Source organism: Ranitomeya variabilis, chromosome 7 (genome assembly GCF_051348905.1).
Source record: "Ranitomeya variabilis isolate aRanVar5 chromosome 7, aRanVar5.hap1, whole genome shotgun sequence".
Classification (NCBI taxonomy): domain Eukaryota; kingdom Metazoa; phylum Chordata; class Amphibia; order Anura; family Dendrobatidae; genus Ranitomeya; species Ranitomeya variabilis.
This window is the reverse complement of record NC_135238.1, coordinates 188,950,948-188,971,637: the sequence shown is the minus strand read 5'-3', so window position 1 is coordinate 188,971,637 and position 20,690 is coordinate 188,950,948. Positions and strand designations below refer to the sequence as shown.

General features: G+C 47.7%; 1 protein-coding gene across 1 annotated transcript in view; it reads left to right on the top strand.

Moving 5' to 3' along the window:
* Positions 1 to 20,690, top strand: part of LOC143786290 (FAST kinase domain-containing protein 1, mitochondrial-like) — a 39,842-nt gene that overhangs the window by 9,130 nt on the left and 10,022 nt on the right. Inside the window, exons 6-11 of the mRNA XM_077275564.1 lie at positions 13,271 to 13,385; positions 14,740 to 14,866; positions 15,803 to 15,828; positions 17,253 to 17,384; positions 18,768 to 18,881; positions 20,108 to 20,249. Of these exons, the coding sequence (XP_077131679.1) occupies positions 13,271 to 13,385; positions 14,740 to 14,866; positions 15,803 to 15,828; positions 17,253 to 17,384; positions 18,768 to 18,881; positions 20,108 to 20,249 (656 nt within the window). The remainder of the gene's footprint in view (positions 1 to 13,270; positions 13,386 to 14,739; positions 14,867 to 15,802; positions 15,829 to 17,252; positions 17,385 to 18,767; positions 18,882 to 20,107; positions 20,250 to 20,690) is intronic.

Below are 20,690 nucleotides of genomic sequence, written 5' to 3'. Positions count from 1 at the left end.
AGATCGGGCCAAGACGGCGTTTGTCTTGCCAATGGGGCTCTTTGAGTTCAACCGGATGCCCTTTGGCCTCGCTACCGCCCCGGGAACCTTCCAACGCCTGATGGAACATTGCTTGGGCGATCTAAATTTTGAATCAGTCCTGATATATCTAGACGACATTGTGGTGTTCGGAACCTCATTTGAAGATCATCTGGAGAAGCTGCGTCAAGTTCTCCGGCGGCTCAAGAGCTACGGTCTGAAAATAAAGCCAAAAAAATGTCAACTGTTACGAAACCAGATTGAATATTTGGGGCATCTGGTGACCCCGGACGGGGTACTACCTTTAGACAGTAAGATCAAGGCGGTACAAGAGTGGCCACCTCCTTGTGACCTGCGAGAAGTGCGGGCCTTCCTGGGCCTAGCAGGATACTATCGGCGGTTTGTGCCTAAATTCTCACAAGTGGTGAGTCCCTTGAATGAACTTTTGAGAGGGACAGCGCTGGGTCCTCGAAATCGCCCCATACCATGGGGGCCCCTACAGAAAAAGGCATTTGATGAAGTGAAAACCGCCCTAACGAGTGCCCCATTGCTGGCCTAAGACCGATTTGACACCCCTTTTTTGTTGTATACCGATGGTAGTCTCCATGGGTTGGGGGCAGTACTAGCACAGGTGCAGGACGGCCGAGAGCGAGTGATTTCTTATGGCAGCAGATCTTTAAGAGACTCCGAGCGAAATCCGGCTAACTACAGCTCATTCCGGCTGGAATTGCTGGCCCTGGTGTAGGCAATGACAGAACGCTTCGCCGAGTATCTAACAGGAGCTGAGGTGCTAGTCATGACAGATAACAACCCGCTAGCTCACTTAGAGAATGCAAAACTGGGAGCGTTAGAGCAGCGGTGGGTCGCCAGACTAGCCAAGTTCAATTACCGCATTAAATTTCGCTCTGGTCGAGAAAACGGCAATGCAGATGCATTGTCAAGAGCGCCCCTTGGGTCATCAGTAGTGTTGAGCATTCCGATGCTGCAAGTATCGGGTATCGGCCGATACTTGCTGTATCGGAATTTCCGATACCGAGATCCGATATTTTTGTAATATCGGATATCGGTATCGAAACAACATTAATGTAAAAAGGTGTAAAAGAAAGAATTAAAATAAAAAAAATCGCTATACTCACCTGTCCGACGCAGCCGGGACCTCAGCGAAGGAACCGGCAGCGTTGTTTGTTTAAAATTCGCGCTTTTACTTGCTTACGTGAATTCCCGGCTTCTGATTGGTCAGGGCGGCCATGTTGCCGGGACGCGGACCAATCACAGCAAGCCGTGACGAAATTACGTCACGGCTTGCTGTGATTGGTCCGCGTCACGGCAACATGGCCGCCATTAACCAATCACAAGCCGTGACGTCACGGGAGGCTGGACACGCGCTTATTTTGAAAAGCGCGCGTGTCCAGCCTCCCGTGACGTCACGGCTTGTGATTGGTCACGGCGCCATATTGCCGGGATGCGGACCAATCACAGCAAGCCGTGACGAAATTACGTCACGGCTTGCTGTGATTGGTCCGCGTCCCAGGAACATGGCCGCCATTAACCAATCACAAGCCGTGACGTCACGGGAGGCTGGACACGCGCTTATTTTGAAAAGCGCGCGTGTCCAGCCTCCCGTGACGTCACGGCTTGTGATTGGTCACGGCGCCATATTGCCGGGATGCGGACCAATCACAGCAAGCCGTGACGAAATTACGTCACGGCTTGCTGTGATTGGTCCGCGTCCCAGGAACATGGCCGCCATTAACCAATCACAAGCCGTGACGTCACGGGAGGCTGGACACGCGCTTATTTTGAAAAGCGCGCGTGTCCAGCCTCCCGTGACGTCACGGCTTGTGATTGGTCACGGCGCCATATTGCCGGGACGCGGACCAATCACAGCAAGCCGTGACGTAATTTCGTCACGGCTTGCTGTGATTGGTCCGAGTCCCGGCAACATGGCCGCCCTGACCAATCAGAAGCCGGGAATTCACGTAAGCAAGTAAAAGCGCGAATTTTAAAGAAACAACGCTGCCGCTTACAATCGCCGAGGTCCCGGCTGCGTCGGAGGGTGAGTATAGCGATATTTTTTATTTTAATTCTTTATTTTACACATTTATATGGTTCCCAGGGCCTGAAGGAGAGTTTCCTCTCCTTCAGACCCTGGGAACCATCAGGAATACCGTCCGATACCTGAGTCCCATTGACTTGTATTGGTATCGGGTATCGGTATCGGATTGGATCCGATATTTTGCCGGTATCGGCCGATACTTTCCGATACCGATACTTTCAAGTATCGGACGGTATCGCTCAACACTAGTCATCAGGGGAAGATGTTGACGAACAACTTGAGGACACTGAAACTCCAGCTTTGGGGCAGATACCTATCTTCCAAAGTGTGGTACACTCAAGTGGGGTGGCCACCGGGATGCCCTGTGTTCTGGGTAAAACATCCTCAGATTGGACAAGAGTCCAGGATGAGTGTCCGGACGTTGCACTTGTGCGCCGTTGGGTACAAAACAAAACCTGGCCCAGTGCAGAGGACAAGGCTCAGTTGTCCATGGAAGGAATGAAACTCCTTCGACAATGGGATAAATTGTGTGTGGAACAAGGTCTTTTGTATCGTAAGGTGTACCTGCCATCGGAGCTGCAGCATCGGTACCAACTGATAATTCCTGTGGGAATGGGTCCAGTGGTCGCTCGTGAGGCGCATGAGAAGGGGGCCCATTTTGGAAGTGAAAAGACACCAGTGGTTGCAGCGAGTTCTCTATTGCCCTGAGTTGGGAGGGATGGTGGCCGACGCGTGTCGGCAGTGCCGAATTTGTGGGCTCAACAAAAGCCCTGAGCAGCGGGCTCCCACACAGTCTATTAAGACTTCAGCTCCACTGGAGCTACTCATGATTGATTACGTGTTGATAGGGTACTCTACGTCAGGGTACTCCTATTGCCTGGTGATGACAGATCACTTTACCAAGTATGCTGTAGCGGTGCCGACAAGAGATCAGACGGCCAAGTCAGCGGCTGAGGCAGTGTGCCGACATTTCTTCCAAGTGTTCGGGTGTCCGCAGAGAATACATTCAGATCAAGGGGCCTGCTTTCAGGGGACGCTGATGAAAGAGTTGCACCAGCTCTATGGTATCGAGCAGTCGAGAACAACGCCTTACCACCCTCAGGGTAACGGGGCGTGTGAGCGTTTTAATCGGACCTTGTTGCAAATGTTGAGGTCCTTAGAGAGTCAGCAACAGACATGCTGGCCTGAGTATCTCCCCGAATTGATGTGGGCTTACAATAACAGGGTGCACAGTACTACTGGTTACTCACCACACATGTTAATGTTTGGTAGACCTGGCCGAGACATTGAGGATTTGAACGTGCCAGATCCCTCCTCTGCCCCCCCTCGGACTGCATCCGAGTGGGTACGAGAGCATCGGCGGCGGTTGAGGGTGGTGCATCAGGTGGTGGGCGACCGCCTTCGCCAAGTGGTCCATAGAGACACACGACCTGTACAAACAGAGCTGTTCTCTCCGGGAGACAGAGTGTTGGTGAGGACAAAACGACGGTCAGGAAAGCTGAGTGACCGATGGGAGGCGATACCGTATCTGATAAAAAAACAGGTGAACCCTGAGATTCCAGTGTACGAGGTCGAACCGGTGGGGACAGGGGGGCCAACCCGTAATTTGCATCGTAACATGTTACAACGGTGCTGGTTTGAAGATTCGGCGCCGACTCCCCTAGAGCCAGAGGCCATGTTCCAAGGGGCGGGAACTCTGAATGATCTTGAGTTTGATGGTGTACTTACTCCTGCGCCTGCTTATTTGCCCCTGTGACCGATCTGGCCTCGGGTGATGAGAATGTTGGGGATATGGAGGATGTTGTTGAGGAGAGTGCATCAGGACAACTGCTTGGTCCTGACGCTGTATCACAGGACATCGAGCCGCAGGAGGAGACAACTCCACTTGCGCCCACTAACACGACCACGGAAGAGACTTAAGCTCCCTCTAAGGTTGCGCCCGTTGAGGTAGGACTCAGGAGAACTACACGATCTACGGCCGGAATACCGCCTCAGCGATATGCTCAAGATGAATTTGAGTGGGAAGGTATGTCGAGGACGCCAACCTCTAGTGGGGTGGCATGTAAGAGGGTGAACTGTAGTCCCACTGAGAGGGCACTAGGACCCTGTGGTTTTTGCCTGCTGCAGCAGAGAACAGACCCTGGAAGACTCCGAGAGACAATGTGTGCTGGGGGGTGGGGTCTGGTATCTCGTGTGTAAAGTGAAACAAGGAAGTGAGAGGAGAGAGAGAAAGGCGGGAAGAGAGAGCAGAAGCTGCTGTGAATGTGATATAACCAAGAGACTGTGGATTTTACTGTGAGTTTTTTTGGAGAAAAAGAAGCTATTGAGAGACTTTGCATTGCTAACGTTGTCCTGGAGAAAAGCTAACCTTTTGTTCAACTCTGTGAGACACTTTTGTTGCTAACCTTTTATTTTGGAAGACTGAAACTTCACTGCAAACCCACTACGTATTTGAGAGTCTGTGGAATACCTGTGCATTGATTGGAGAACAAGTCTGACAGATTGCTGATACAGAGACGGACGGGTTGTCGTGGAAGCATTCCTAGGAGCTACAGAAGAAGAGACAATATCGTGAGGCCACTAACTAAGTCCCCGGCGTTTGGGCTCGGCATCCGCCGATCAGACAAGAGGAGCTTGCTGTAACTTATTGGCGCTGAAGATATAGACTGGGCTGCAGCCTGTGCGGATTCCTACCTGAGAGGAGATCCATCTTAAGATACGGTACCATAAGTTATAGATACCCGGGTATCCCTGCTCATAGTGTTTACTTGTTACTTAGAGGTGTATCTTATATTAGAGTTGTGTAAGTTATACTCAGTGTGCCATTCCAGGGGCTCCCTTTATAACACTACAATCAATTTACACTTGTTCCTGTTTAGTTGCCCTGTTAGGTAAATTTCTTACTAGTCTTTGTAGCATACAGTTCTCAGGAGACCTTGGAGTGGCACAGTGATTTCAGCTGCTGCTGAGCTGGTGTATCTTTGGGGTGCATATACTTAAATATTTTCAATATTACCTTTATTATTTTGCCTTTGAGTAAAAATACCGTTGGAGATTTCTGCCTTAGTCTTGGTTTGTGACTCACTGGATCTTATTCGGACCTCTGGTCATTACATTTTTGGCGTAGTCGGCAGGATCCAGTGTTTGTCATGGACGAGGGCGAGGGTAGAAATGACCCCGCTGTATCCGCACCCTCCTCGGGGGTTGGGGTTCCCCTGGCAGCCGCGGCGATTTCGGGAGGGTATGTGCCTGTAGGAGCTTTACTTCAGCACATGCCGAAATACGACGGGCGCAATATGGCGTTGCAAGATTGGGCTGAGAGAATCCGGAGTATTCTGCGCATGTGTAATTTGACCCCCGCGTTACGCGCTGAGCTGGCATTAAATGCACTGGAGGGCGATATTAGACGTATGGTGATGGTGCGCCCAGAATCAGAGAGGGATACGTTAGAAAAGATTTTGGAACTGTTAGAGGGGAGTTTGGGGGGCCGAGCGCGTGTGGCCCAGCTTCGGTCCCTATTCTTTAATCGTCCCCAGAGAGAGTGTGAGTCCCTGATGCAGTACTCTAATATCTTGCAAGAGACGCTGAATGAGATGCAGCGACTAGACCAGGGGGCCATGGGAGCGTTCCGGGAAGTAGACCGCTTGCTCCGGGATCAATTCATCACCGGTTTAGCTAATAGACTTCTTCGGGACAAACTGTTGGAAATGGCCCGGGCTGCACCAGAATTATCCTTCTGGCAGATTTACCGAGCTGCAGTGGAAAGGGAAGAGAAATCTACCCATGTGCCCGAGGGGTCAGTGAACAGTGCCCAGCTGGAAGAAGGTGGGTCATCAGGGTCAGGGGGAGAGGGGCTGGTGAGCGTGGTACAAGCTTTGCGTGCTGAGGTGAAGGAGTTGAAGCTGAAATTGTCTCAACTGACAGTTGATCCCGCCTCTACCCCCTCACGGGGGCCTCCTGCCCCACCCCCTGGAACGGTGACCCCACAGACGGCCAGGTCGTCCTATCAGAATGAGTCAAGCCCTCGTCCACGAGGAGCAATCACCTGCTGGAAGTGTGGGCGCCAGGGACACATCTCTCGTTACTGCCGGACGCTTGCAGCCCCAGAAACCCCGTCGCCGGCTTTAAACTTCCGGCCGCTGCCATGAGAGGGCAAGCAGCAGCGGCCCCACCCACACAAAGCCCTCGACGGAATGAGCAAGATTTGTTTGCATGTAGTCCAGTGATAGAAGCAGAATTTGAAGGGCGGAAGATGAGGTGCTTGGTTGACACGGGATCCGAATGTACTATAATGCCACTAGAAGTATATGAGAGATACTTCAGTCGACTAGTGATTCCAGAGGATGGCCGAGTGATACGACTGACCGCCGCAAATAATGGTCAACTGTCAGTCAAGGGAATCGCGTGGATGCAACTAAAAATGTTTGGTCAAGAGCTGGGGCAGAAAGGGGTAGTACTGGTGGATCACCCCCCTAGAAGAGGGATGGAAGTGACGCTCGGAATGAACGTGCTGCGAGACTTGAATCACCAGATGTATGCCAGTGAAGGACCCCGATACTGGGCCCGTGCGACAAGACACCGACCCACACAGAGAATTCTACACCGTCTAGTGCTGAGTTGCGACTTGCTGAAAAGTGCGGTCCCAGGCGGCTGGGTGGGCCGGGTCCGAGTGCCATCGAGGGCCCCGATCCTGCTGGGACCAAGACAAGAGGAGCTCTTAATGCTGCCTGTGGGAGCTGCACAGAGATTGAATGGGCTTGAAGTGCTACTTGAGCCCGCCCGAGAGGGTTCCTCATTTGCCAAGGTACATGTGGCCCGGTCTCTGGCGATTGTGAAGAATGGACGAGTGCCGGTCCGATGCATCAATGTTTTAGATGAAGCTGTTGCAATTCCTGCTGGAACCATACTGGCTGAACTGTTCGTGCCGGCAGAAAAGGTGCCGGAAAATGCAGGATTCGAACTGCGACCAGACCAACAGTCATCCTGGACCTTTGCAGTCGAGGTAGGCCGGACTGAGCCTCCTACGGAGGAATGGAATGGTCATGTGATCATGGAGCAGATGGGAGTGGATCGGGAGAAGCTGACCCCCGTGCAGTTGGAGCAGTTGGAGAGAGTTTTGTGGGAACATCAAGAGACCTTTTCCCGACATGGAGAGGACTTCGGGTGTACCCAGATGATTGAGCATGAGATTCCAACGGGGGATACTCCACCCATTAGAGAAAGATATCGGCAAATTCCTCCAGCGCTTTATCAAGAGGTGAAGAGCATGGTGGCCAGTATGCTGGACAACCAAGTGATCCGAGAGAGCCGGAGTCCCTGGGCGGCTCCTGTAGTCTTGGTCCGCAAGAAGGATGGGACACTCCGATTTTGTGTGGACTATCGAAAATTGAACACCCACACCGTACGGGACGCATATCCTTTACCCCGTATTGAAGAATCCCTGTCGGCCCTTGGTCGGGCCAGGTATTTCTCAACGTTGGATTTGGCAAGCGGGTACTGGCAGGTCCCAATGGCTGAAAAAGATCGGGCCAAGACGGCGTTTGTCTTGCCAATGGGGCTCTTTGAGTTCAACCGGATGCCCTTTGGCCTCGCTACCGCCCCGGGAACCTTCCAACGCCTGATGGAACATTGCTTGGGCGATCTAAATTTTGAATCAGTCCTGATATATCTAGACGACATTGTGGTGTTCGGAACCTCATTTGAAGATCATCTGGAGAAGCTGCGTCAAGTTCTCCGGCGGCTCAAGAGCTACGGTCTGAAAATAAAGCCAAAAAAATGTCAACTGTTACGAAACCAGATTGAATATTTGGGGCATCTGGTGACCCCGGACGGGGTACTACCTTTAGACAGTAAGATCAAGGCGGTACAAGAGTGGCCACCTCCTTGTGACCTGCGAGAAGTGCGGGCCTTCCTGGGCCTAGCAGGATACTATCGGCGGTTTGTGCCTAAATTCTCACAAGTGGTGAGTCCCTTGAATGAACTTTTGAGAGGGACAGCGCTGGGTCCTCGAAATCGCCCCATACCATGGGGGCCCCTACAGAAAAAGGCATTTGATGAAGTGAAAACCGCCCTAACGAGTGCCCCATTGCTGGCCTAAGACCGATTTGACACCCCTTTTTTGTTGTATACCGATGGTAGTCTCCATGGGTTGGGGGCAGTACTAGCACAGGTGCAGGACGGCCGAGAGCGAGTGATTTCTTATGGCAGCAGATCTTTAAGAGACTCCGAGCGAAATCCGGCTAACTACAGCTCATTCCGGCTGGAATTGCTGGCCCTGGTGTAGGCAATGACAGAACGCTTCGCCGAGTATCTAACAGGAGCTGAGGTGCTAGTCATGACAGATAACAACCCGCTAGCTCACTTAGAGAATGCAAAACTGGGAGCGTTAGAGCAGCGGTGGGTCGCCAGACTAGCCAAGTTCAATTACCGCATTAAATTTCGCTCTGGTCGAGAAAACGGCAATGCAGATGCATTGTCAAGAGCGCCCCTTGGGTCATCAGTAGTGTTGAGCATTCCGATGCTGCAAGTATCGGGTATCGGCCGATACTTGCTGTATCGGAATTTCCGATACCGAGATCCGATATTTTTGTAATATCGGATATCGGTATCGAAACAACATTAATGTAAAAAGGTGTAAAAGAAAGAATTAAAATAAAAAAAATCGCTATACTCACCTGTCCGACGCAGCCGGGACCTCAGCGAAGGAACCGGCAGCGTTGTTTGTTTAAAATTCGCGCTTTTACTTGCTTACGTGAATTCCCGGCTTCTGATTGGTCAGGGCGGCCATGTTGCCGGGACGCGGACCAATCACAGCAAGCCGTGACGAAATTACGTCACGGCTTGCTGTGATTGGTCCGCGTCACGGCAACATGGCCGCCATTAACCAATCACAAGCCGTGACGTCACGGGAGGCTGGACACGCGCTTATTTTGAAAAGCGCGCGTGTCCAGCCTCCCGTGACGTCACGGCTTGTGATTGGTCACGGCGCCATATTGCCGGGATGCGGACCAATCACAGCAAGCCGTGACGAAATTACGTCACGGCTTGCTGTGATTGGTCCGCGTCCCAGGAACATGGCCGCCATTAACCAATCACAAGCCGTGACGTCACGGGAGGCTGGACACGCGCTTATTTTGAAAAGCGCGCGTGTCCAGCCTCCCGTGACGTCACGGCTTGTGATTGGTCACGGCGCCATATTGCCGGGATGCGGACCAATCACAGCAAGCCGTGACGAAATTACGTCACGGCTTGCTGTGATTGGTCCGCGTCCCAGGAACATGGCCGCCATTAACCAATCACAAGCCGTGACGTCACGGGAGGCTGGACACGCGCTTATTTTGAAAAGCGCGCGTGTCCAGCCTCCCGTGACGTCACGGCTTGTGATTGGTCACGGCGCCATATTGCCGGGACGCGGACCAATCACAGCAAGCCGTGACGTAATTTCGTCACGGCTTGCTGTGATTGGTCCGAGTCCCGGCAACATGGCCGCCCTGACCAATCAGAAGCCGGGAATTCACGTAAGCAAGTAAAAGCGCGAATTTTAAAGAAACAACGCTGCCGCTTACAATCGCCGAGGTCCCGGCTGCGTCGGAGGGTGAGTATAGCGATATTTTTTATTTTAATTCTTTATTTTACACATTTATATGGTTCCCAGGGCCTGAAGGAGAGTTTCCTCTCCTTCAGACCCTGGGAACCATCAGGAATACCGTCCGATACCTGAGTCCCATTGACTTGTATTGGTATCGGGTATCGGTATCGGATTGGATCCGATATTTTGCCGGTATCGGCCGATACTTTCCGATACCGATACTTTCAAGTATCGGACGGTATCGCTCAACACTAGTCATCAGGGGAAGATGTTGACGAACAACTTGAGGACACTGAAACTCCAGCTTTGGGGCAGATACCTATCTTCCAAAGTGTGGTACACTCAAGTGGGGTGGCCACCGGGATGCCCTGTGTTCTGGGTAAAACATCCTCAGATTGGACAAGAGTCCAGGATGAGTGTCCGGACGTTGCACTTGTGCGCCGTTGGGTACAAAACAAAACCTGGCCCAGTGCAGAGGACAAGGCTCAGTTGTCCATGGAAGGAATGAAACTCCTTCGACAATGGGATAAATTGTGTGTGGAACAAGGTCTTTTGTATCGTAAGGTGTACCTGCCATCGGAGCTGCAGCATCGGTACCAACTGATAATTCCTGTGGGAATGGGTCCAGTGGTCGCTCGTGAGGCGCATGAGAAGGGGGCCCATTTTGGAAGTGAAAAGACACCAGTGGTTGCAGCGAGTTCTCTATTGCCCTGAGTTGGGAGGGATGGTGGCCGACGCGTGTCGGCAGTGCCGAATTTGTGGGCTCAACAAAAGCCCTGAGCAGCGGGCTCCCACACAGTCTATTAAGACTTCAGCTCCACTGGAGCTACTCATGATTGATTACGTGTTGATAGGGTACTCTACGTCAGGGTACTCCTATTGCCTGGTGATGACAGATCACTTTACCAAGTATGCTGTAGCGGTGCCGACAAGAGATCAGACGGCCAAGTCAGCGGCTGAGGCAGTGTGCCGACATTTCTTCCAAGTGTTCGGGTGTCCGCAGAGAATACATTCAGATCAAGGGGCCTGCTTTCAGGGGACGCTGATGAAAGAGTTGCACCAGCTCTATGGTATCGAGCAGTCGAGAACAACGCCTTACCACCCTCAGGGTAACGGGGCGTGTGAGCGTTTTAATCGGACCTTGTTGCAAATGTTGAGGTCCTTAGAGAGTCAGCAACAGACATGCTGGCCTGAGTATCTCCCCGAATTGATGTGGGCTTACAATAACAGGGTGCACAGTACTACTGGTTACTCACCACACATGTTAATGTTTGGTAGACCTGGCCGAGACATTGAGGATTTGAACGTGCCAGATCCCTCCTCTGCCCCCCCTCGGACTGCATCCGAGTGGGTACGAGAGCATCGGCGGCGGTTGAGGGTGGTGCATCAGGTGGTGGGCGACCGCCTTCGCCAAGTGGTCCATAGAGACACACGACCTGTACAAACAGAGCTGTTCTCTCCGGGAGACAGAGTGTTGGTGAGGACAAAACGACGGTCAGGAAAGCTGAGTGACCGATGGGAGGCGATACCGTATCTGATAAAAAAACAGGTGAACCCTGAGATTCCAGTGTACGAGGTCGAACCGGTGGGGACAGGGGGGCCAACCCGTAATTTGCATCGTAACATGTTACAACGGTGCTGGTTTGAAGATTCGGCGCCGACTCCCCTAGAGCCAGAGGCCATGTTCCAAGGGGCGGGAACTCTGAATGATCTTGAGTTTGATGGTGTACTTACTCCTGCGCCTGCTTATTTGCCCCTGTGACCGATCTGGCCTCGGGTGATGAGAATGTTGGGGATATGGAGGATGTTGTTGAGGAGAGTGCATCAGGACAACTGCTTGGTCCTGACGCTGTATCACAGGACATCGAGCCGCAGGAGGAGACAACTCCACTTGCGCCCACTAACACGACCACGGAAGAGACTTAAGCTCCCTCTAAGGTTGCGCCCGTTGAGGTAGGACTCAGGAGAACTACACGATCTACGGCCGGAATACCGCCTCAGCGATATGCTCAAGATGAATTTGAGTGGGAAGGTATGTCGAGGACGCCAACCTCTAGTGGGGTGGCATGTAAGAGGGTGAACTGTAGTCCCACTGAGAGGGCACTAGGACCCTGTGGTTTTTGCCTGCTGCAGCAGAGAACAGACCCTGGAAGACTCCGAGAGACAATGTGTGCTGGGGGGTGGGGTCTGGTATCTCGTGTGTAAAGTGAAACAAGGAAGTGAGAGGAGAGAGAGAAAGGCGGGAAGAGAGAGCAGAAGCTGCTGTGAATGTGATATAACCAAGAGACTGTGGATTTTACTGTGAGTTTTTTTGGAGAAAAAGAAGCTATTGAGAGACTTTGCATTGCTAACGTTGTCCTGGAGAAAAGCTAACCTTTTGTTCAACTCTGTGAGACACTTTTGTTGCTAACCTTTTATTTTGGAAGACTGAAACTTCACTGCAAACCCACTACGTATTTGAGAGTCTGTGGAATACCTGTGCATTGATTGGAGAACAAGTCTGACAGATTGCTGATACAGAGACGGACGGGTTGTCGTGGAAGCATTCCTAGGAGCTACAGAAGAAGAGACAATATCGTGAGGCCACTAACTAAGTCCCCGGCGTTTGGGCTCGGCATCCGCCGATCAGACAAGAGGAGCTTGCTGTAACTTATTGGCGCTGAAGATATAGACTGGGCTGCAGCCTGTGCGGATTCCTACCTGAGAGGAGATCCATCTTAAGATACGGTACCATAAGTTATAGATACCCGGGTATCCCTGCTCATAGTGTTTACTTGTTACTTAGAGGTGTATCTTATATTAGAGTTGTGTAAGTTATACTCAGTGTGCCATTCCAGGGGCTCCCTTTATAACACTACAATCAATTTACACTTGTTCCTGTTTAGTTGCCCTGTTAGGTAAATTTCTTACTAGTCTTTGTAGCATACAGTTCTCAGGAGACCTTGGAGTGGCACAGTGATTTCAGCTGCTGCTGAGCTGGTGTATCTTTGGGGTGCATATACTTAAATATTTTCAATATTACCTTTATTATTTTGCCTTTGAGTAAAAATACCGTTGGAGATTTCTGCCTTAGTCTTGGTTTGTGACTCACTGGATCTTATTCGGACCTCTGGTCATTACATACCTATTATAGTCTATGGGGCTGTTTACATGTATGTTTTGTTTTTTTGCAGTGCCTGCAAAAAACCAAACTGAGATATGGCCACTTTTGATCTGAATCATGGATCAAATTCTCTGATGCAAGTCTATTGGTCTGTGAAAAAAAAATACAAGAAAATAAAATGCCACAATGGAGGAAAAAGCAAAAAAACAACGGACTTACAGATTAAAAATGGATGAAAATCTGATCCAGCACATTAATGGCAAACAGACCATTTTCTCTGCGATCACTTTATCATTAGCTATCACTGATGACCCAGCAGTAGCAGATTGATGGGTGTAGTGCTCCTCTGAGCTGTGATTTGCACTGATGGGGTATCCTTAGGAAAGATCATCAATGCTGTGATTGCAGAAATCCCTCTCATTTACTGGACTATGTCATGTACACACTGTGTTAGTAAAGACTATTTGTCAGATTAATAATGTATTTTTTTGTTTGTTTTTTTAAGATCCATCCCACAGACTTGAACAGAGTTTTATTTGCCTTTGTCAATCTGGGCTATGATCCCCCGCGAGAAGAAGAATTCTTTACAATGTGTATTCAGCATATTCTCGCTAATTTAAGTAAGTATTCATTGTATTCTCAGTATAAGTGGAGATCTGGCCACGCTTCACCCCAGGAGTAATCACAGCCCTGGAAGATTAAAGAGACACATTTTTCTAACTGTGATTTCCGCCTCCGCGTTGCAAAAAGTGAAAATATGCAAAAAATTCCACATTATCATTAACAAGCTGCAGATTAGAAAACCTAAACCCCACAACTTTTTTTTATTATTTTTAGTACATTGTGGTTATTGTGCAGATAATCACATCAGAATTTCAGTGATGAATTTCCCATATTATAGACTGTGGTCACACGGGCAAGTGAAGAAAAGAGAAAAAAAAAGAATTGTCCCGTTTTCATCTAAAAAATGTAGCCCTAATGTTATAATTTCCTTATCTTTATGGATTGGGCCCTTGTCTAAAATAATTGTTAATAAAGTTGCTACGTCATCCCATATTATGATCCTGAGCTGCAGATTATTTCTTTTCCCTGCCGCTGTCCAACCTATCATCAGAATACAGGCTGCCACGTACAGCAGTCATTGCTCTACACCGCTTCCCCTTAAAAAAAACAAACAAAAAAAACATGTTCTGCACAAGAATTCTACCATTTTCTAATCTATTTCTTCCTTTTTCACAAAGAAAATGAAGGTATTGTAGCTGAGTGACATCGCCGCATTTACGCATTTTAAGCCCTAGGAAACAGACACATTCCATAAGGCTCCGTTCACCTCTGTGTCATCTGATCCCAGCGGCGGCTGTCATTTCCCATTGGTTTCTGACAGCAGTATCTTTTCCATTAAAGACTCCGTAACCAGTAGCCGAGCCGCCGGTGCAGATGTGAACAGATCCGTAAAAATGAATGGAATTTGCCCAGAGGGGTCGGGCTGATTCCTCCTCCTGCTAACATACCTTATTCTTAAAGAGTGACTGGCGATTTTGTAATATATTCTATGAGAGAAATGTGCTACTTCCCCTCCTTTCAATCTCCATTCTCTATATAGACAGATTTTCCCATTACTGTGAGATAGGTTGGTGCTTATAAAATTCTATGGAGAGGAGGTGGAGACGGACACAGACTTTCCGCTGTAAGTTCTTCTGAATCGTCAGTTACACTTCTCCATGGAACTTTATGAGCACCAGCTGTCTCCTATCTCAGTAATGGAAGATTTTACTCATAAACTGAGCGTGAAAGATCAGTCCAGGAGGAGAGGAAAAAAAAAGCCGATTTGTCTGATAAGACTTATTTTTATGAGTGCTATTGATTTATGAAATAAAAATGAAAACTCTTTAATACTTCAGCTTCGTCTAATATCAGATCAGGAATGAAAAAAAAAAATGTATAAGATAGTGGTTGTGTTATTTTACCTTCCAGACTCCTTCCCTCCTCATCTCTTGGTTCTGGTGGGCTTCACTCTTGCTGTTGCACAGTATTTCCCAGAAGATCTGATTAAAGCCATTTTCAATATTCGTTTCCTAACTAAGGCCGGTTTCACACGTCAGTGGCTCCGGTACGTGAGGTGACAGTTTCCTCACGTACCGGAGACACTGACACACGTAGACCCATAAAAATCAATGCATCTGTGCAGATGTCATTGATTTTTTGCGGACCGTGTCTCCGTGTGCCAAACACGGAGACATGTCAGTGTTCGTGGGAGCGCACGTTTTACACGGACCCAATAGAGTCAATGGGTCCGCGTAAAACACGGACCTCACACGGACATTCTCCGTCTGGGGTCCGTGTGCGTGCAGGAGACAGCGCTACAGTAAGCGCTGTCCCCCCCACATGGTGCTGAATCCGCGATTCATATCTTCTCTCCAGCAGCGTTTGCTGTAGAGAAAATATGAAGAATAGTGTTAAAAATAAAGATTTAGGTGTCCGCCGCCCCCCCACCCCCTGTGCGCCCCCCCCCCCGCTGGTCAGAAAATACTTACCCGCTGCCTCGCTGCTTCCTGGTCTGGCCGCGGCTCCTACTGTATGCGGTCACGTGGGGCCGATCATTTACAATCATGAATAGTCGGCTCCGCCCCTATGGGAGGTGGAGCCACATATTCATGACTGTAAATGATCGGCCCCACGTGACCGCATGCAGGAGAAGCCGCGGCCAGACCAGGAAGCAGCGAGGGAGGCGGGTAAGTATTTTCTGACCAGCGGGGGGGGCGCACAGGGGGTGGGGGGGCGGCGGACACCTAAATCTTTATTTTAAACACTATTCTTCATATTTTCTCTGCAGCAAACGCTGCTGGAGAGAAGATATGAATCGCAGCTTCAGCACCATGCAGAGTGGGTACCACACGCTCCGTGTGGTACCCACTCGCCATACGGGCGGCACACGTGTGCCGCACGTATGGCCTCCGTGAGTTCCCAGGCACACGGACACGGATAACTCCGGTACCGATTTATTCCGGTACCGGAATTATCTGGACGTGTGGGACAGCCCTAAACTGGATTCCGAACTGGACAGTAAGTGTCATGTGAGCGAATGCTCCACCTTTATCCATTTAGGTTCTATATTGCTCATGTTGCCCCTAGGACTTAGGCTGGCCGTACATATGAGAGGCTTTGTCTTCTCTGATCTCCCAGCACCATGTATGCTCGTGTCTTCTGAGCGTGCATCTTTATTTTAATGGGGTAAGGGATCACTTTGCAAATATGCCCCATCCTCATTTCCCCAACATCTGTCATCAGGGTCGGCTAATATAAATCGAATATTTCTTTGCAGCTTTACCTGCATTACCCATCCTGGTGCGAGACCCGGCACAAAAAGCCTAATACCCTATAAAATTTAATAAAGCTTTTATTTAACCCTTACACAACTGGGCAATTTTTTTTTGTTTTGTTTTTAATTATTATTTATTTTCTGTTTATTTTTTTTATCATTCTACTTTCAATTTTCAATATTAATTTGTTATTTTTGCACAAGACAAATTGTAATGAATTCAGTTAACCGTATAATGCACACACAAAATTCCAAGAGCAGTGAAATGGTGAAAAAAAGACGCAATTCTGCCATTGTTGTTGTTTGGTTTTTTTTAAACAATAACCCAGCAGTGTGACTCTTCAAGTCGGAACGTTTATAGTTGTCTTGTTTGTTTTAGTTCCTTTTTCTTTTTTTTCACCAATGGTGGGGGTTAGGTTCTTTATATTTCAGTGGCAACAAGAAAATCAGAACTTTTTGTGCATGAACATTTTTAAGTTTGTGACTTTTTCTGAGATCTGGAAGTTTTTTGTTTTGTTTTTCCCATTGTTCCATTATTGGAACCAATGTATTAGGCCTTGTTTTTTTTATCAAATGTTTGGGAAATGAGGATCTTTGATATCAACCAACCTGATCCTTTACTCCATTGAAATAAAGATGCACGATCAGTTGACAAGGTCATACATGGTTCTGGGAGGTCAAACAAGATTGTCACCATTTTGGGGTACTTAAAACCTTTTATATAGAAGGGTTCACATATGTAAGAAAAAAAAAAAATATATATATATATATATATATATATATATATATATATATATATATATAATGTAATGTAATTTTTATTTTGGGATTTTTTTGTATTTTAAAACTGGATAGTAGTACAAAGTAAAAATCTCAGTCTCCTATGATGCCTAAAACTTTACAGGAGTACTAATCTGATGACAATAATAGCCTTTAATAGACCCCCACTGCACTAATAACCCATGGCCACCCCATGGTCTCTTGGGGGGTGGGGTACAGTGGGCAATCGAGGCTAGCGCCAGTCATAGTGTTACAGGCGGGTGCTGGCTGTGTAACGCCGCTGGCACCCGCTATGTACGGCGCAGGCTCAGTATCACATGTTGGGAACGCTTTTGATTTCTGTGTGTTGTAGATTTTCTCTTTCTTCACTAATTATATTATTTTTTAGCTTTTCTGCCTGACAAAAGTGCCAAGATACGAATGCGCCTGATGCAATTAAATCGGGCGGTTTGTCTCGAGTGCCCGGAATACCAAGTCCCATGGTTTCATGAAGAATACTGTCGACAGATGAAGCATAGAGGTGCGGGGCTCGTTTTATTCATTTAGTTGTTAGTTTGTTTTTGTATGCTTAAGAAAAAAAAAAAAAAATTGAGTGACACATGATAAAAAAAAAAAAATCAGCGCTCAAATTCCAGTGCCGGCTCCCAGCTGAGGCTCTGGTCTCAGTGTTTTAACAGTGATGTTGCGTTGACAGTGCTCAGCACCACTGCAGCCAATCACTGAGCACAGAGGCTCTGCCGCCTACCTCGTTGAGCTTAGGCTGGTTTCACACTTGCGTTTTGATCTGCAGCGTTTTAGCGCTAAAAAACGCATGCGTTTTTTTTTCTGTACTTAACATTAAAAAAATGCATGCGTTTTTTAGCATGTGTTTTGACGCGTTTTCGGCAACGCATGCGTTTTTTGACGCGTGCGTTCATTTGCAGAAATGCAACCTGCAGTAATTTCTAGCTGCGTTTTTTCCCCGCAAAAAACGCATGCGTTTATTCGCGGCAAAAAAATGCATTGCTGTCTACGCATGCGTTTTTAAGCACATGCGTTTGCTTGCGTTAAAAACGCATGCGTTTTTATAGAAAAACACAAGAAAAAACAAGAAAACCCTAACCCTAAACACAAGAAAAAACAAGAAAACCCTAACCCTAGGGTTACTAGGGATCCTAACCCTTAGGTTAGGATCCCTAGTAACCCTAGGGATCCTAACCCTAGGGATCCTAACCCTAACCCTAGGGATCCTAACCCTAACCCTTAGGGTTAGGGTTACGATCCTAACCCTTAGGGTTAGGATCCCTAGGGTTAGGGTTAGGATCCCTAGGGTTAGGGTTAGGATCCCTAGGGTTACTAGGGATCCTAACCCTAACCCTAGCTATTTCTGTTTTTAGTGGGTTTTCTAGTTGATTTTGATGATTGGCAGCTGTCACACACTTCTCAGCCTGCGTTTAAAAAACGCAAACGCAGGAAAAAACGCATGTAAATGCCGCAAAACACCGCGTTTTTTTTTCTGCATGCAAAAACGCATGCGTCTAAAAAACGTGGTGTTTTGCCGCGTTTACATGCGTTTTTTCACCACACGCGTTTTTTTTTTAAAACGCTGCAGATCAAAACGCAAGTGTGAAACCAGCCTTAGTGATTGACTACAGCGGTGATTTGGGCTGTCGGACATAACGTCATCTCTGCAGCCCAAACTGAGACTGGAGCAGCGAGAGGGAACCGGCACTGAAACCGGGGAGGACATGTACCTGCTCTGTTTGTTATTTTAGAGTGTTTGGGGTCCACTTTTCTGAAAGTGAACAATCCCTTTAATATTCTCCACTGCAAAAGTATATTGTGCGATTTATGGATATGCAATAAGGAATAATCCTTAGAATATTAAAAAGTTGTTTTTTGTTTGTTTTCTTTTTTTGCTCAGAAGGTAACAGTAAGAGATCCATATACCATCAAATCCACTTATTTCTCGGAGATCTCTTTGGGGGAGTTAATTATGCCAAGATGTTTGTGACTACTCCATATTATTACACAGTAGGTAAGATTGTGAAATGTAAAAAAATATATATTTTGCTGCACTAAGAAATCACAAACGCCGCTCTGCTCTGGAAAGAAATGTTATAATTTAAAGATATGTCAAAATTCATCAAATATTGTGACTGTTTAATAACTTTTGTGCAAATAAAAGCAACACAGCCACAAGCAAAACACTGACACATGAGGCAATGGGAGATCCTGGGGGGATGTAATTCAGGGTGGGGACAGTTTGAGTTGCATTTTAGTATATGATATCACAGGATGACTTCCACACACATCTACTTCATATTATATCACGTTTCTTAGCGGAGGACCCACTGGTGATCGTTGTCTAAAAGCCCGCAGTTCCTTTATTTGTTTAGTTCTTCATACGGTTGTTGCCATAAAAAAAATTAAAACAAAAGTCTATACAGTCAATCAATATTCTGCACAGAATCGTAATTGAGCAGGGGTTGCCCACTCCTTTTATTCTTTACAGGACTGCTTGAAATGGCTGAGTGCGGTCAGACACCCCCAAGAGATCAGTAACTTGCCTCCTGTTTTATAGAAAGGGGATAACTTTTAAAAACCCTTTTAAGCTGTGTGCACACGTTCCAGATTAATCGCAGATTTTTTGCACGTTTTTTCGCAACCAAAACGCTTAAAAAACGCATACATATGCATTCCATCATTTATAATGGTTTCCACAATTTTTGTGCACATGTTGCGTATTTTTCCGCGAAAAACGCATGCGGAAAAATACGCAGCATGTTCATTAATTTTGCGGATTTTAAGCGGATTTCCCACTATATTATTACATTGGGAACCTCCGGAAAAAAAAGCAAAAAATCCGCGCAAAATACGCGATAAAAACGCGTGCAGAATTCCTGCGGAAAACCTCAGGATTTTCTCAGGAAATTTCTGCATACTTTCCGGATGTGTGCACATACCCTTAAAGTGTTTTTCCGGCTTTTGAAAACAAGTGTCCAATTGATTGTAGTTTGTTTTAAAAACAAACAAAGTGTGCCTGGCTCACCCTCCCCAGGTCCAGCATTGAGCCTCTGCCGCTGTTGCCATTATGTTGACCATAAGTGAGCTCAGCGGCTCTGGTCAAGTTGATGACACTAATTGGCTGTTGATGTGACCTGAGCACTGCACACACCAGGAGCTCGCTGAGTGGACCCAGGGAGGGTTTTTGGAAGGTGTTGGACTGTGATTCTCCTAACATTTGATGCTTGCTTTCTATAGACTTCGAGTGCATCCTGAGCAAAAATAAAAAGCCTATTGCCTACATAGAGGAGAACAAGCTGTCCGCCAATGTGGCCGAAGTCCAGTGGGGCCAGGACAGTCAGATGTGTGATAACAAGTCTCTACCTCAAGGAGCCCAGAGGTCGGTGATTCTGTGTGTAGACATGTGGTGCTAGATCACGACGCAGCCTCATTCTCTTAAAAAATAGCCTTCATTTTAAGTTTTCTTACATAAATCCATAGAAGACATGCAAATAAGAAACTTTGTAATATGTCTGATCATAGAAATCTGCTTCTTTCTCCTCCTGAACTGATCGTTCATTCTCAAAATTCTCAACTTCCAAGTAAAATCTGTTTTCCGTGAATACAGATTTTCCCGTTACTGAGATAGGAGATGACAGTTAGTGCTCACAAAGTTCTATGGAGACTGATATAGCAGAATGTCTGTGTTCCGCTAGCTCCTCTCCCCCCCTCCATAGAATTTTAAAAGAACCAACTGTCATCTCCTATCTTAATCGAGGAGGAGAAAAGGGCGGTTTCTCCATTGAGGAACAGAGGAGCTAGAGAGATGAGCAGTAAAATC